Source organism: Malaclemys terrapin, chromosome 3 (genome assembly GCF_027887155.1).
Source record: "Malaclemys terrapin pileata isolate rMalTer1 chromosome 3, rMalTer1.hap1, whole genome shotgun sequence".
NCBI classification, from domain to species: domain Eukaryota; kingdom Metazoa; phylum Chordata; order Testudines; family Emydidae; genus Malaclemys; species Malaclemys terrapin.
Window position 1 is genome coordinate 3,105,200 of NC_071507.1, and position 16,224 is coordinate 3,121,423.

General features: G+C 55.0%; 2 protein-coding genes across 2 annotated transcripts in view; one reads left to right on the forward strand and one right to left on the reverse strand.

Annotated features, from left to right (window-relative positions):
* The window catches only part of PPP2R5D (protein phosphatase 2 regulatory subunit B'delta), a 43,285-nt gene extending 38,949 nt beyond the window's left edge, over positions 1 to 4,336 (forward strand). Inside the window, exon 16 of the mRNA XM_054022010.1 lies at positions 1,054 to 4,336. Coding sequence (XP_053877985.1) covers positions 1,054 to 1,191 — 138 coding nt within the window. The 3' untranslated portion in view covers positions 1,192 to 4,336. The remainder of the gene's footprint in view (positions 1 to 1,053) is intronic.
* MEA1 (male-enhanced antigen 1) lies at positions 4,217 to 14,579 on the reverse strand. The gene is made up of 4 exons (XM_054022016.1): positions 14,482 to 14,579; positions 13,314 to 13,617; positions 5,210 to 5,315; positions 4,217 to 4,990 (listed from the first exon to the last, which is right to left on the reverse strand). The coding sequence occupies exons 2-4, from the start codon at positions 13,599 to 13,601 to the stop codon at positions 4,827 to 4,829; spliced, it is 558 nt and encodes a 185-aa protein (XP_053877991.1). The 5' UTR covers positions 13,602 to 13,617; positions 14,482 to 14,579; the 3' UTR covers positions 4,217 to 4,826.
* Between the last annotated feature and the right edge of the window lie 1,645 nt (positions 14,580 to 16,224).

Here is a 16,224-nt window from a genome sequence, read left to right on the forward strand (position 1 = left end):
AGTCGTGCTGAGGTCACATGTGAGCCCAGGAGTGTGTCTATAGTTAGGGCCCTACCAAATTCACACCCATGAAAAACGCGTCACGGACCATGAAATCTGGTGTTTTGTGGGCTTTTACCCGATACTATGCAGATTTCACAGGGCAGACCAGCATTTCTCAAATTGGGGGTCCTGACCCAAAAGGGAGTTGCAGGGGGTCACAAGATTATTTTAGGGGGGTCGTACTATTGCCAACCTTACTTCTGTGCTGCCTTCAGAGCTGGGCGACCGGAGAGCAGCAGGTGTTGGCTTGGCACCAGCTCTGAAGGCAGCGCCCTGCCAGCAGCAACGCAGAAGGAAGGGTGGCAATTCCATACCAGGCCATCCTGACTTCTGCGCTGCTGCCTTCAGAGCTGGGCGGCCGGAGAGTGGCAGCTGCTGACTGAGGGCCCAGCTCTGCAGACAGCAGCGCAGAAGGGTGGCAATACCTTACCAGGCCATCCTTATCTCTACGCTGCTGCTGGCGGCCGCTCTGCATTCATAGCTGGCTTCCGGCCAGCAGCCGCCACTCTCCAGCTGCCCAGCTCTGAAGGCAGCGCCACCACCAGCAGCCGCACTGAAGTAAGGGAAGCAGTACTGTGAACCCCCCGTACAATAACCGTGCGACCCCCCACATCTCTTGTTTGGGTCAGGACCCTACAATTACAACACCGTGACATTTCAGATTTAAATATGATTGAATGAAATTTATAATTTTCAATATCCTATGACTGTGAAATAGACCAGAATGGACCATGAATTTGGTAGAGCCACATGTGGCTCTGGGTAGTAGGCAGAATCCCTCCCCAGTAAGCAGGGCTTCCTTAATCATAGGCAGATGGGTGGAGCATTGCTGTTACTGCTCACTGTTGTCTCTTCTCACATGAGCAAGAGCCCCCTCTGTTCCCTCTGGGCTGGGGAAAGGGGAGACGCTCAAAGTTGATCGGGGTGAGAGTGAAGGGCCTGGGACTCTCGCTGGGTGGGAGGTTAGTTCATCTCCTGAAGCTGAGCGCTGACCGTGGGCTTTGTCTCTAGATGCTGAAAGACATCAAGAAGGAGAAGGTTTTGCTGCGTCGGAAATCTGAGCTTCCTCAGGACGTCTACACTATAAAAGCCCTGGAGGCCCACAAGAGAGCAGAAGAATTCCTCACCTCAAGCCAAGAGGCGCTCTGACGGGCTAGGGAGCTGCCCTGGGAGGCCTGGCCCCCATTCCCCCCCCCCCCCAGGGGTACCCAGAAATGCACTTGGTTCTAATGTATAACTAGGGAATGAACATGGTGAGCTGTGCCTGTCCACGCCATTCTCATTCTTTCAGGGTAGATTTGGTTTTACATTGTACCTCGTATCTCATTGCATTGTCACATCCTCCTGCTTTTTCCTTTAACGCTGTTTTGTGTGTGCGTTTGCAAAGGGAGCCCAGCCAGTCCATTTTCACATCATTCCAGCAGGAGTCATTCCATTCCCTGCTACTTACTGACGCAGGACCAAAGCCTCCCCCAAATGCTCAGTGTCTGGGTGGGATTCCTCATCGCATGGTTCTGCACACAGCCCAAGGCCCTGTGCCACGGACCATCCTCCACACCCACCCCTGCTCCATCTGTGCATCAGAGACCCGTAGCCATGACAGCGGAGAGAGGCTCGGTTGGTTGAATCAAGTCCATCCACAGGGCAGGTTTGTTCACTACAGTGAATTCTCAAGGGCCTTTTCCAGTCGCATTGTAACTGTCCTCGATGGGAGGTGATTCTACCGGTTAATAATCTGGCTTGGCAAGAACAGATATTTACCTTAACTTTTCCTTTACTTAACTGAATCTCCCCAGTCTGTTCTCTCCCACTCCCACCATAAGGTGGGCTAATCCTTTTCTGGGTGAAGTGCTCTGCAGTCTCTGAATGTAAGCACATTATTACTCATATTCCTTTGTACCCCCCTCAAATAATTACCCTCTCCCTTCTTCGGTTAGCATGATTCCCCCATCCCCCAAAGGTTTTTATTGGCCAAACTCTAATGAGGAAAGATTGTCACTTCCTCCAACCATTGTTGCTCCCGTCTTAAGTTCCCTCAAACTTGTCACTGTATTTCGAGTACTGAAGTGCCCGAATTTAACATGCTCTTCCAGGGGCACGTGACTCATGTGTCCCTGCTCTGTCATGTGTCTGCATACTCAACCCCAAGTTGTGCTAGCCTCGGTTCGTTACCATATCACGGGGGCATCCGCTGCTCCATGGCTACGCCAGCCGTCGGGTCCAGGAAGCTTGTGCTAGTAGCCTCGCTCCTGTGAGCCGCTGGCAGTAAAGTGATAGGCGCGTCTTGGGCCACTTTAAGTTTGGAAGCATTCTGTTGCTCTGCATTTTGGAATCTGTAGCTCCTGCAGGTGTTGATCAAGGCGCACCTTACGCTGGCCATGTAGGAGGCTAGTTCTCGCGTCTGTTGTGCAGCTGTTCGTTCTCTTGTAGCATAGAAGGGACTAGTTATGCTATTTCATCCTTAGGAATGTATTTGCCAATAGCCCAGGTAGGTAATCTTCACCCTGGCAGGTAATCTATGGCTGCTATTGGCCGGGGTGCTGCAGTGTTTTGGTGTTTCTCTCCTGAGCACTCGATTTTGTATCACAGCTCTCCACATTGTCGCCCTGGGGAGGCTAGTTTTTAAAGGGCGTGAGTGGGTTCGCTGAACCTTTAAACAAATACTGGCCCCACTCATAACAGATTGACAGCACCGGCCAACCCACTAAAGCCCTAACTGCATTTCCAAATGGGAAAACCCTAGAGTATCATGTCTGCTCTGCCTGTCTAAGGGTATTCCCTGCTCCAGCTCTGGGGTGTCTGTCTGCTAGGGTTCCCCTTGGGAGACAGTGCTCTAGCCTCCTACTTCGCACTCCTGACCTTCAGCCTGTTTTTCCTTCCTTAACTTCACCCCATTGCTCCTACTTTTAATTCCCACCCCTAACTCATGTTATATTCCTCTTGTTTAAACCCTTCACAGGTATCTCCTCTCCCCCTCGCCCTATTTAGCTTTTTCCTAAGTCATTCCTTCCACGCCCTGGCTCATCCACATTCTTTTGAATTCCCTCATGCTAGATGTGCTTGTCTTCCCCCAGAAGAGGTGGAGGGGATGGTAATTTACATAGTAGGTTCTTTAATCCTTTGGAGATCTTTCTCTCGTCTCTCCCAGCCCTGAACAGAACAGCCTCTCCTGTCTGCTTCACGCTGGGGGCTACTTCAAGTCTCTTCTGGATCCATGAATCAGATTGGGGAGGTTACTGCTTACTTTGAGTGTGTGTGTTAGCATGGAGCCAGGTGCTAACACTTACCACATACCTGGCCCAGCACCTCCACTGGCTACATAGCAGCTGTTATACTGGAGTAGGGGCAAGGAAGGTAGGCAAGAGTCTGTGGGGATGGGTGGCTGAGCCCTTTATGACACTGGTGGAGCAGAAAGGGGCACTGGGCTGAGGGAATGGAAGGGGAAGAACTAAGAAGTCAGCTTGGCCTTGGTTGTAACACACATTAGCAAGCTGCCTGTCAGCCCACCCCTGAACTGCTCCAGAAGGTTCCAGGGAGCAGGCACTGCCCCACTGGAGAGTGCAGCGGGAGTAGATGGCCTGAACGCTGTAGAGAAGTGGTTTGGCTGTAGAAGAGATGGAGGCTGTAGCTGCATTGCAGGCTAGGATTTTCCTGGGGGTGGGCTCTGGTGCCTGTCCTGAAGTGAGCAGCAGTGAAACTTTCCATGTCTAACCAGGACAGCGCCACTCCCTGGGTGGGTTGTACCTGCAGCACAGGAACGGAGCATTGTGTGCTGGATGACTTAGACAAATACATAGCCCTCTTCTTAATCTTCTTAGGGGGCAGGGAAGTTTGTGTTCAGTACTTTAACTTTAAATTTTGTTTGCTGCCTATTCATTCCCGTGTCCTATATGTGTAAGGTGGGGCAGTGTGAGAAAGGGGTGAGTGCATGCAGCACCTCTGCAGAACTATCGTCCGACAGAATTACAACCAGGACACGGCCCTTGGTAACTGTCTGCCAGGCTGTTGTCTTTTGTACAACATTTATTTCCTAGTATTCTGCCTGTGCCCTCCCCACTCGCACAGAGTTGGAGCTGCCTCTGCCACTTCTCACATAGCCCCTCCCCCCATGAGGGAAAAGCAAAACTAAACAATGCAGTCACCCCCTGGACACAAGTATTAAACTGCTTACAGGTCATATGTACATATGGTGTACTTTATTTTCAGTAGAGCATTATAGTATGAAAGTGTTGGATTTTGTACAGATGTCCCTGTATGTACAGAACTAAATAAAATGGATCTCTTGAAAAGACAACACCCTGGACTCGACCTCCTGTGACATGGTACAGCACAGCTGTTTGCCCTCTACAGCACTTGGGGGCAGCACATGCATGGGTGAGGAGGGAAATACCCTTTCTCTCACTGTGATCCACTGGCACCTAGTGCAGATCTGTTGTTCCTCACAGACAGACCTGGCTAGAGACAATAACGCTCTGCCCTGGGAGGTTACGAAGGCAGTCCAGTTCCTTGGGGGCAGAGAACTACTACTGGGCTAGCATGAGGACACCACAATAACTGACAAACTATCCAACAGCCGGGAGTGGGACAGGAAGAGACAAGGAAACAGATTTCCTCAGTAGGAGACAAACTGAGCATCTTAGCGCTTCAGCGCCGGGGGAGGTCGTTGACCCGTCCAGAGAAGGATGGTGGTGGTCTGCCTCCCATACATAACCCGAGGTTAAAGTGCACAGGGTAGCACTTTGTACTCAGCTCTCTTGATAGGGACCTGACCCTGGCTCTGCACTTCATTTCCATTCCGGCCTAGAGGTGCCGAGACTCTGCCTGGCCTGCAGCGTTCGCTGCACCATAGCCGTCCACTGATCATCCGAGATCTCGCTGGCCCATGCAGGGATCCCCAGGGTAGGGAGCTTCACGCCAGCCATCGTCCTTTTCACCAACTCCACGTGTGCTAGAGCCAAACAAAGTCAGAGCATGAGACCAGCTGCTGCTGCTAGAGATAGCGCCCTGGCCCAAAGCCTTCAAACAGCCAGGCTCTGGGAGCTCTGCTCCACCTCCAAGCAGCAAGGTACTGGTGCTGATACAACGCCCAGCATGAGAGAGCTGCCTCTTTCTCTATCCCCAACAAATGCCACTTCAGTCTAGAATAGAGGGAAGGGGATTCTCTTACCTGGATCCATGGGGATGGAACTTCGGCTGCTCTGAGCTGCAGCTCCGTCCTCCTCCTCTTCCTCCTCGCTATCCACAGGGGGGTCCGGCAGGTGCAGCCTCAGCATCTGGGGTGCATAACAAAATCCTCACAAGTTTCAGCAAAGCCTAGGGCAGAAACATGGTCTCCCTCTGCATCCATCCTCCTGTACAGACCCTCGCTATGCTCCCCAGGACTGCCAACCCAAAGAATCGCAAGTCAGATCTCCAAAATCATGAGATTTATTAAAAGACTTAAGTCAGGATTTTTGGTCTGTCTTGATTTAACGTCCCCTCCTCCCTCCCTCAGTGTGCCACAATCCGTGCTGACAGGTTTAGAGTGAGTAATGCAGTTCTGGGCCCTGCTGAAAGAGCTGTCACTAAAGAACCCAACAAGGCTCAGGGCCCCATTGTGCAAGGAGCTGTACAACCATAGCAAGAGACAGGCCTGGCCCTGAAGAGCCTGCAAACTAGTGCAAAGCATAACTGTGTCTGTAACCCGCCTCCCATCTTATCTATACAATAAACATCCACTTTTCACACTTGCTGAACTGCTCAGGAGTCAAACGACACCTCCAGGTGAAGGCTCTACAGCTCATTACCAATGCTCTGAGGCAGTCAGCCCACCCCACTAAGCTCTAATGTTGCACCTTTAGTTACGTGGCTTATTTTCTGGTAAGATGTTTATTAAATCAAGTTCTGTCCTTTCGGGAGTTTACAGGCAGGGTCTGCCACTCTGCACACACAGGCAGTCTCCCACGTACCACTCTCAAAAACCTGCCACTCCCACTTCATGAAGGGCCCGCTCCAATTAACCACAATGCAAACACTACAGAAGTAACAAAGCCAATATTAACACAACATCCCAATTCACTTCTAACTACACTATTATGCAATATAAAATCAGCCCAATGGTTACTGCCGTGTATATTGTATCACCTCATGCGTCATCAGCAGGTTTCAAACCAAAGCCACAGCACAGCCCTCTACCAGGCCAGCTACAGATCAGCTGATGAGAGACAAAGCACATTGTTACTCTATGGACCAGCCCTTACAAGGAGGCACCACACGGGTCACCAGCGGGTTACACACGGATTTGAAAGGCTGCAGCAGTGGAACTACAGGCATGATTCTTGGTTTCTCTTCCTGCCTCCAGGAGCAGACTGTGTTCTGGCAATTACATTTGACAACAACCGAACCGCCCTGTTAATATCGCCTGCAGGGACTGAAGCCTGGCTCTGTACACGTAAATGCACAAGCCTCTACCACTCGAGCTAAGAACAAGCTCTCTTAGCATGGAGCCATCAACTTCTCTGGGGTCAACTGCTAAAAGGTGACCAAGCCATACTGTGTTAGTGTGGGTCACAGACCATTCTTTCGGAAAGCCTGGGGGGAGGAGAGACACAGAGTAGATAATGTAACAGAGCCAAGCTGCAGAGATCAGAGCTCTACTTCCAGCTTTGCCAGAAGTGACCTTGTGGAAGCTCATTTATGCTGTCTATGGAAAGGGGGGTCGATATGTTAGCCCCAAGGCAGCAGTAGGAGTCCATGGTTCATACGGGATGTGAAGTGCAAGGAATAGTTCTTCTTCGAGTGCTTGCTCATATCCATTCCATTAGGTGTGTGCGCGCCGCGTGCACGATCGTCGGAAGATTTTCTACCCTAGCAACACCGGCGGGTCGGCTGTGGAGCCCCCTAGAGTGGCGCCTTCATGGCGCTGAATATATACCCCAGCCGACCCGGCGCCCCCTCAGTTCCTTCTTACCGCCCCTGACGGTCGTTGGAACTGTGGAGCGCTGCTTAGCTGTTCTCCACTCTCCCTAGCTTAGTTTGTTGTATCACAGTTATAGTTATAGTGTTTATAGTTAAATAGTTAAATAGTTTAAAAGTTGTTCTAGTTGTTCTAAGTAGTTCAGGGGATTAAGGGGGTCGTCTCCCCCTTTCTCCCCCGGCCGCGGGGCCGGGCTCATGCCCAACGCTCCCGGCTTCAAGCAGTGCGCCTCCTGCGCTAAGCCTATGCCCACGAGCGACCCGCACGACTCCTGTCTGAAGTGCCTGGGAGAGTCCCATCAAACAGACAAGTGCAAGATCTGTAAGGCCTTCAGACCAAGGACCAAGAAGGAGCGGGACTTTCGGCTCCGGCAACTCCTGATGGAGGCGGCACTTAGTCCGGACGCTCCATCTACAAGTCAGGCCCCGGCACCTAGCACCTCGGTGCGCAGTGCCCCGGCGGCACCGGCTATGACGACCACGCGAGTGGCGTCAGACAAGCCTCCCCGGCACTGGACCTCGTCGGCACCGCAAGCAGTGCCTCGGCGCCGGTCATTATCCCCGGGGCATAAAAAAGCCCATAAGACGGGGACATCCGTGCCGAAGACGACGGCTCCCCCAGTGCCGGGGGTAGAGCCGCGTCCGCCGGTGGAGCACCGGAAACAGGTGCCTCCAGCACCGTCGACTCCGGCGCTGAGGCCGTTGAGTCCGGTGCAGATAGCGTCTCCACCGAGACCGGCGGTGATACAGTGCCTCCCGTCGACTCCAGAGACCTTCGCGGCGGCGAGAGACTTAATAGCTCTCACGGAGCCGGCACCGCCTCAACCACCGGCACCGACTGCACCGTTGACTCGCCCGGTCCAGTCGAGGGGGAAACCTGCCTTGATGCGCCCTCCATCGCAAGGGCTGGAACCTCGGCACCGATCCAGGTCCCGAAGCAGGTCCCCACGCCGCTCGCAGTCCCGGCACCGAATATCGCCTCGGCACCGGTCGTACTCGCGGCCAAGATCTTCTTCGCGGCACCGCTCTACGTCTCGGCACCGCTATGATCGTCGGCACCGATCAATGTCGAGACGTAGTTCTCGGCACCGCTACGGTCGACGCTCGACGTCGAGAGGCCGCTCCCGGCACCGGGCATACTCCAGGTCCTCGTCGAGGTCCAGATCCGACTCCCGGCACCGACGAGGTCATCGGCACCGGTCGCGGTCCCGGCACCGATCGCCGGCACCGCGTAGAGATAGATCATCTCCGGACCGGCACCGTGCGGCACCGCAGCCAATGGGAATCGTCTCAACGCTCTCGGCACCGCCGTGGCCATCGAGATCGGTGTCCCACTCCTCGGAGGACCTCTCGAGATCGGCATACCCCCCTCAGGGGCAAGCCGAGGAACAGGACTTGGGACATTGGCAGGACACGACAGGGGACCATTCTCATGGCCCATCTCACTGGTCGTTTTGGACCCCGTGGGCGTACCATCAGGCACAAGGGGCTCCAATTGCTTCGACCTCTCGCTCCGGTCACTCCATCAGAGGGGCCCCGGAGTCCACCATTTCTCGGCCTCCGCCAGGGGGCATGGAGGCTTCTGGGTCCGCACCACCTGACGCCCTGGACCCAGGCACAGGTGATGCTCCAGCCCAGGAACAGGGAGACCAGGACCAGCCCTTGGATCCTGTTCCACCGGAGACATCTTCCTCTTCTTCTCCGGATGAGGCAGTGGCGGGCACATCGTGCACAGGCCCACCTCCAATAGATCTTCGGGCTCACCAGGATCTTCTGCGCAGGATGGCCCGTAACATGGACCTGCAGACGGAGGAGATAGTGGAGGTGCACGACCCGATCGTGAATATCCTTGGAGCGGATGCCCCATCGAGGGTGGCGTTACCCCTGATCCGCACGATTCAAACGAATGCGGATACGATATGGCAAACTCCTGCCTCTATCCCACCCACAGCGAGAGGGGTGGAAAGGAAATACTTTGTCCCGTCTAAGGACTACGGGTACTTGTATACCCACCCCCAACCGTGTTCACTGGTGGTGGAATCAGTGAATGCACGAGAGCGCCACGGCCAGCAGGCTGCAGCGCCTAAATCAAAAGAGGCTAAGCGGCTCGATTTGTTTGGCCGTAAGGTTTACTCAGCCGGAGGGCTGCAACTTAGAGCGGCGAACCAACAGGCGCTACTGAGCCACTACAATTTTAACTCCTGGAACTCTATGGGGAAGTTTAAGGAGTTGATTCCCCAGGAGTCCAGGGAAGAGTTTGGAGCCATGGTAGAGGAGGGCAAGAAGGTGGCTCGGACCTCCTTGCAGGCCTCCTTGGACATAGCAGACTCAGCTGCGAGGACCCTGGCTTCGGGTATCGCTATGCGCAGGATCTCCTGGCTTCAGGTTTCGGGTTTGCCTCCGGAACTGCAGCAAACCCTACAGGATCTGCCCTTTGAGGGACATGGATTGTTCTCAGACAAGACGGACTCTCGCCTGCAGAGCCTCAAGGACTCGAGAACAATCATGCGCTCCCTGGGGATGCATGTTGTGGGCCCTCAGCGCAGACCATTTAGGCCGCAGCCTCAGCGCTTCTACCCCCCCCCCCGCCTCGTCAGAGACAAGACTCGGCCCGGAGGCGAGGGCGAGGTGGTAGGAGAAGATGGGCTGGCCCTCAACCCGGTCAGAACCAGGGGCCACCAAGACCACCTTCAGGTCCTAGACAGAACTTTTGAAGGTGCGGTCGAGGACGGCGCCCCAGTCATCCCCCAGGATCCAGCCTCCTCCTTTCAGGATCGTCTCTCCCACTTCCACCGCGCTTGGTCCCTTATAACTTCGGACTGTTGGGTCCTCCGCACGGTGGAGAGGGGATACGCTATCCAGTTTTCTTCTATCCCCCCCCCCACCCCCCTTCCCCGTCCCTCTTCAGGGACCCTTCTCACGAGCAACTTCTTATACAGGAGGTTTCTACGCTCCTGGCCATGGGGGCCATAGAGGAGGTTCCAATAGAGTTAAGGGGCAGGGGATTTTATTCCCGTTACTTCCTGATCCCCAAGTCCAAAGGAGGTCTGCGGCCCATCTTGGACTTGCGCGGACTCAACAAATTCGTAGTAAAGTTGAAGTTCCGCATGGTCTCTTTGGGGGCCATTATCCCTTCCCTCGATCCTGGAGACTGGTTCGCCGCCCTCGACATGAAAGACGCATACTTTCACATCTCAATTTACCCACCTCACAGACGCTTCCTGCGATTCGTGGTAAACGCGGTGCACTACCAATTTGCAGTCCTTCCCTTCGGCCTATCCTCGGCCCCAAGAGTGTTCACGAAATGTATGGCTGTCGTGGCAGCGTACCTTCGTCGGCAAGGGATACAGGTGTTCCCGTACCTAGACGACTGGCTGGTACGCGGTCGCACCAAGGAGCAAGTTCAAGCTCACGTCCACATAATAGTGCACACATTCAACGAGTTGGGCATCCTACTCAACAAGGACAAATCCACTCTAGAACCTACCCAGAGAATAGAATTCATAGGCGCAGTTCTAGACTCCACACGTGCACAAGCCATCCTGCCAGACAACCGATTTGGCACCATCACGAGCCTCATTCAAGGGCTCCAGGCGTTCCCAACTACCACGGTGAGGTCGTGCCTTACCCTGCTGGGTCACATGGCTTCCTGCACGTACGTAACCAGGCATGCCAGACTTCGGCTTCGCCCACTCCAGACCTGGGTGTCGTCAATATATCGACCACATCGGGACAGCCTGAACATGGTGGTCACGGTCCCGATCTCGGTCCTGACCTCCCTCACCTGGTGGCTAGATCACAATGTGGTCTGCGAGGGGATGCCATTTCACGCCCCACAACCCTCCCTGCACCTGGTCACAGACGCTTCATCTCTGGGTTGGGGCGCCCATCTCAACGAACACCATACCCAGGGCCTGTGGACTGCACCCCAGCTAGCCCTGCACATCAATGTTCGGGAACTGATGGCGGTGCGCCTGGCGTGCCAGGCATTTCTCAACCTCCTACGTGGCCGATGTGTGTTAGTTCTCATCGACAACACCACGGCCATGTTTTACATCAACAAGCAAGGAGGAGCACGTTCGTCAATTCTATGCCAAGAGGCCATTCGCCTGTGGGACTTCTGCATCGCCCACTCAATCCATCTCACGGCATCGTTCCTCCCTGGAGTCCAGAACATTCTAGCGGACCGACTCAGCAGGTCCTTCCAGACGCACGAGTGGTCTATCCGTCCGGACATCATACATTCCATCTTCCAAAAGTGGGGGTTTCCCCAGATAGACCTGTTTGCATCTCGAGACAACAGGAAGTGCCACGTGTTCTGCTCCCTACAAGGTCGAGCTCCGGGCTCCCTCTCGGATGCGTTTCTCCTTCCCTGGAAAGACCACCTGTTTTATGCCTTCCCTCCGTTTCCTCTGGTCCACAAGGTTCTGCTCAAATTGCGCAGAGACCAGGCACAGGTAATTCTGGTCGCTCCAGCGTGGCCGAGACAACATTGGTACACCACACTGTTGGAACTCTCGGTTCAGACACCGATCCCGCTTCCGTTGTGTCCGGATCTCATCTCTCAGGACCACGGCCGGCTGCGTCACCCCGACCTGCAATCACTCCACCTCACGGCGTGGCTGCTCCATGGTTCACCCAGGCAGAGCAGCAATGCTCGCACTCTGTCCAACAGATTCTGCTGAGCAGTAGGAAGCCCTCAACACGCACCACGTACCTGGCCAAGTGGAAGCGGTTCTCCTGTTGGTGCGAACAACGAGCCATGTCCCCGTTGCAGGCACCCATTCCTCTCATTTTGGAATATCTCCTCTCCCTAAAACAGCAGGGGTTGGCGATATCTTCAATTAGAGTTCACCTGGCCGCTATATCGGCCTTTCACCCAGGGGAACTCGCGTCCTCGGTATTCTCTAACCCGATGGTCGTTAGATTCCTCAAGGGCTTAGACCGGATGTACCCACAACAACGTCAGCCCGTTCAGACGTGGGACCTCAACCTGGTTCTCTCCAAGCTCACAGGTCCTCCATTCGAGCCACTGGCCACCTGTTCACTTTTGTACCTATCCTGGAAGACAGCCTTCCTTGTAGCCATCACCTCAGCAAGGCGCGTTTCTGAACTCAGGGCGCTTACATCCGAGCCCCCTTATACAGTTTTCCATAAGGATAAAGTGCAGCTTCGTCCACATCCTGCCTTTCTCCCTAAGGTGGTTTCTCCTTTTCATATCAACCAGGACATCTTTCTCCCGGTCTTTCATCCCAAACCACATGCCACTCGCCAGGATCAACGTTTGCATTCCCTGGACGTACGAAGGGCCCTGGCCTTCTATATTGACCGCACAAAGCACTTTAGAAAGACGACGCAACTCTTCGTTGCAGTGGCCGACCGAATGAAAGGCTCACCGGTCTCCTCACAACGCCTATCCTCCTGGATTACGTCTTGCATCCGGACTTGCTATGACCTGGCAGGTGTCTCAGCACCGCACCTCACCGCTCACTCCACGAGGGCCCAGGCTTCCTCGACTGCTTTCCTGGCACATGTTCCGATCCAGGACATTTGTAGAGCGGCGGTTTGGTCATCAGTCCACACATTTACAGCTCACTATGCACTAGTGCAGCAGTCCAGAGACGATGCTGCTTTCGGATCAGCGGTTTTGCACACAGCAATGTCTCACTCCGACCCCACCACCTAAGTTGGGCTTGGGAGTCACCTAATGGAATGGATATGAGCAAGCACTCGAAGAAGAAAAGACGGTTACTCACCGTTGTAACTGTTGTTCTTCGAGATGTGTTGCTCATATCCATTCCAAACCCGCCCCCCGTCCCCACTGTCGGAGTAGCCGGCAAGAAGGAACTGAGGGGGCGCCGGGTCGGCTGGGGTATATATTCAGCGCCATGAAGGCGCCACTCTAGGGGGCTCCACAGCCGACCCGCCGGTGTTGCTAGGGTAGAAAATCTTCCGACGATCGTGCACACGGCGCGCACACACCTAATGGAATGGATATGAGCAACACATCTCGAAGAACAACAGTTACAACGGTGAGTAACCATCTTTTACAGCAGCTAGTGGAAGAGCTGGGACTAGAACGCATGAGTCCAGTGATGCAGTTTAGTGCCCCTAGGCTTACAGGGCATTGTAGGGGGAGCCGGGTGCTCTCAGATTCTGCTTCCCCAAAAACACGTGAGGGACAGAGCTCCTCATGTCATGGTGAGACAAACCCCAGCAAGGGCCTGTATCACTTTACTCATACTACGTTCACAAGATGGCAGCAGTGCACCCCATCTGCCCTGCACACTCCCCCCACACAGACATCCCCATGTGACCTGCAATCGCTCCTGGATGCCAGGGGCTGTCTCTGCAGGGCCCGGTATCCCCTCAGGGGCCAGCGAACCCTGGTCCCACGACCCCAGATCTGGATCCTGGCTCAGGGGCTGGTAGAAGTAGCCATTGCCACCCTCCTCCTCCTCCTCCTCCTCGGGCTCCTCGCTGCTCCAGTCTCCGGGGGGGTCCAGGGCTCCCTCAGGCACCTCCTGCGGGCCCAGCTCCTCATGCTCGTTGGGACAGATCCGCTCGGGGCCCATCGTCCGTGCAGCCACCAGCTCCGCGGCCATGCGCCAGCGCCTCAGCCTACAGGGGGACTGGGTCAAAGCAGCTCCAGCCCCCACACAGACTTCCAGCCCTGGGCCTCGCCCCCCCCCCCCCGTGCTGAGCCCCCCCCAACCGCCCCCCCACACACACGCCCCCGTGCTGGGCCCCCCCAACCGCCCACACACACACACGCCCCCGTGCTGGGCCCCCCACACACACACACGCCCCCGTGCTGGGCCCCCCCCAATCGCCCCACACACACACACGCCCCCGTGCTGGGCCCCCCCCAATCGCCCCACACACACACACGCCCCCGTGCTGGGCCCCCCACACACACACGCCCCCGTGCTGGGCCCCCCACACACACACACGCCCCCGTGCTGGGCCCCCCCCACACACACACGCCCCCGTGCTGGGCCCCCCCCACACACACACGCCCCCCCACACACACACACGCCGCCGTGCTGGGCCCCCCCAATCGCCCCCCACACACACACGCCCCCGTGCTGGGCCCCCCAATCGCCCCCCCACACACACACGCCCCCGTGCTGGGCCCCCCCAATCGCCCCCACACACACACACGCCCCCGTGCTGGGCCCCCCCAACCGCCCCCCCCACACGCCCCCGTGCTGGCCCCCCCAACCGCCCCCCCCACACGCCCCCGTGCTGGCCCCCCCAACCGCCCCCACACACACACACGCCCCCGTGCTGGGCCCCCCCAATCGCCCCCCCACACACACACGCCCCCGTGCTGGGCCCCCCCACCCGCCCCCCCACACACGCCCCCGTGCTGGCCCCCCCACACACACACACCCGTGCTGCCCCCCCACACCCCCATGCTAGGCCCCCCCAACACCCCCGTGCTGTCCCCCCAGGTCCCCTTTGCCGGCAGGGGTAGCTCACCAAATCCGGGCCGGGGTCTCTCCCGGTCTCCAGGCAGGAGCGAGATTTCCTGCTTTACCCACCGGACGCGGAACTCCGGATTTGTCCAATAGGGATGACGTCACAGACAGGCCTTGTGGGTATTGTAGTTACATTGTCACTCCCAGCCCCCTCCCCCATAACCCCCTCAACCCCCCCATGGCCCCTCCCTCCTCCCCCTGTCACTCCCTCAGAGCCCCCTGGATCTTCCTCCTCCCCAAATCACCCCCCCTCAGAGCCCCCCAGGGCCTCTCCCCATCACCCTCCTCCCCTCAGAGCCCCCGTGGCCCTTTCTCTTCATCATCCCCTCAGAGTCCTCCATTGCCCTCCCTGCCCCCTGGGACACCCCCCCCAGAACCCATTCGATACGCTGAGGGGTAGTTACGGAACAACTACCCCAGTGAACGTTTCCTTCTGAAGTCAGAGGTTGGCCTGTACTCCGAAGCAGCAGCGTGTATGTATATTGCTTCCAAAACTCTTGGTTTTAATATTTACTGTGACAACTCTGCATATTCTTCTTCACAGGTTTGTGGATTTTAAGAAAAGAAAGGGTCCAATATGATCAGTCTGGTCTGCACAGCACCATGTCACCCAGTGATTCCTTTATTTGACTACATACACGCATAACTGGGTTCAAAAAAGAACTAGATACGTTCCTGGAGGATAGGTCCATCATTTACTATTAGCCGAGACAGTCAGGGATGAAACCCCATGCTCCAGATGCCCATATACCTCTGACTGACAGAAGCTGGGATTGGGTGACGGGATGGGAAATTGTCCTGTTCTGTTCATTCCTGCTGAAGCATCTGGCGCAGGACACTGTCAGAGACACAATACTGGGCTAGGTGGACCATTGGTCTGATATAGTATGGGCATCCTTATGAGCCCATTCCTGCTGAATGGGAGTGTCTTTCTTAGAAACATGTCTAGTCTTGATATAAGGACTTCACGTGACAGAGAATCCACCACATCCTTAGATCAATTGTTCCAGTGGTCCTTTGTTAAAAATGTGCTCCCTATCTCCAGTTTCACCTTCTAGCCATTGAATATTGCTGTGTTTTTGTCTGCTAGATTAAAGACCCCTTGGCTATCAGAAATCTTTCCCCACACTAGATACTTATGGACTGTGATAACTGATAAGCCACTTCTTAAACTGATCTTGTGGAAATAAAATAGATTGAGCTTCTTTGGTCTCTCACCGTAAGGCAGGTTTTCCAGTCTGTTCATCACTCTTGTGGTTCTCTTCTGAATCCTTTCCAATTTGTTAACATCTTTGCAAAGTGTGGACATATACAATGGACACAGTATTCCAGTAATGGGCTCTGTTTGCCATGTACAGTGGTAATAACACATCCCCTACTTATATATACAAGGATCATATTTGCTCTCTTACCTACCACATCACACTAGAAGATCAGGTTCAGCTGATTTCCACTCTGACCCCTGTGTCCTTTTCTTGAGTCACTCCAGGATACTGTCCCCTACTCTGTAAGGATGGCCTACAGTCTTTGTTCCTAACTGTATGACCTTGTATTTAGCTGTACTAAATCTTGTGTTGTTCAATTGAGCACAGCTCATTAAGCTACCCAGATCACTCTGTAGAACCAACCTGTCCTTAACATTATTTACCTCATCACCATTTTTGTGATATGTGCATACTTTGCCAGCAATGGTTTTATATTTGATTCTAAATCATTGATACAGACATTGACTAGCACGAGACAA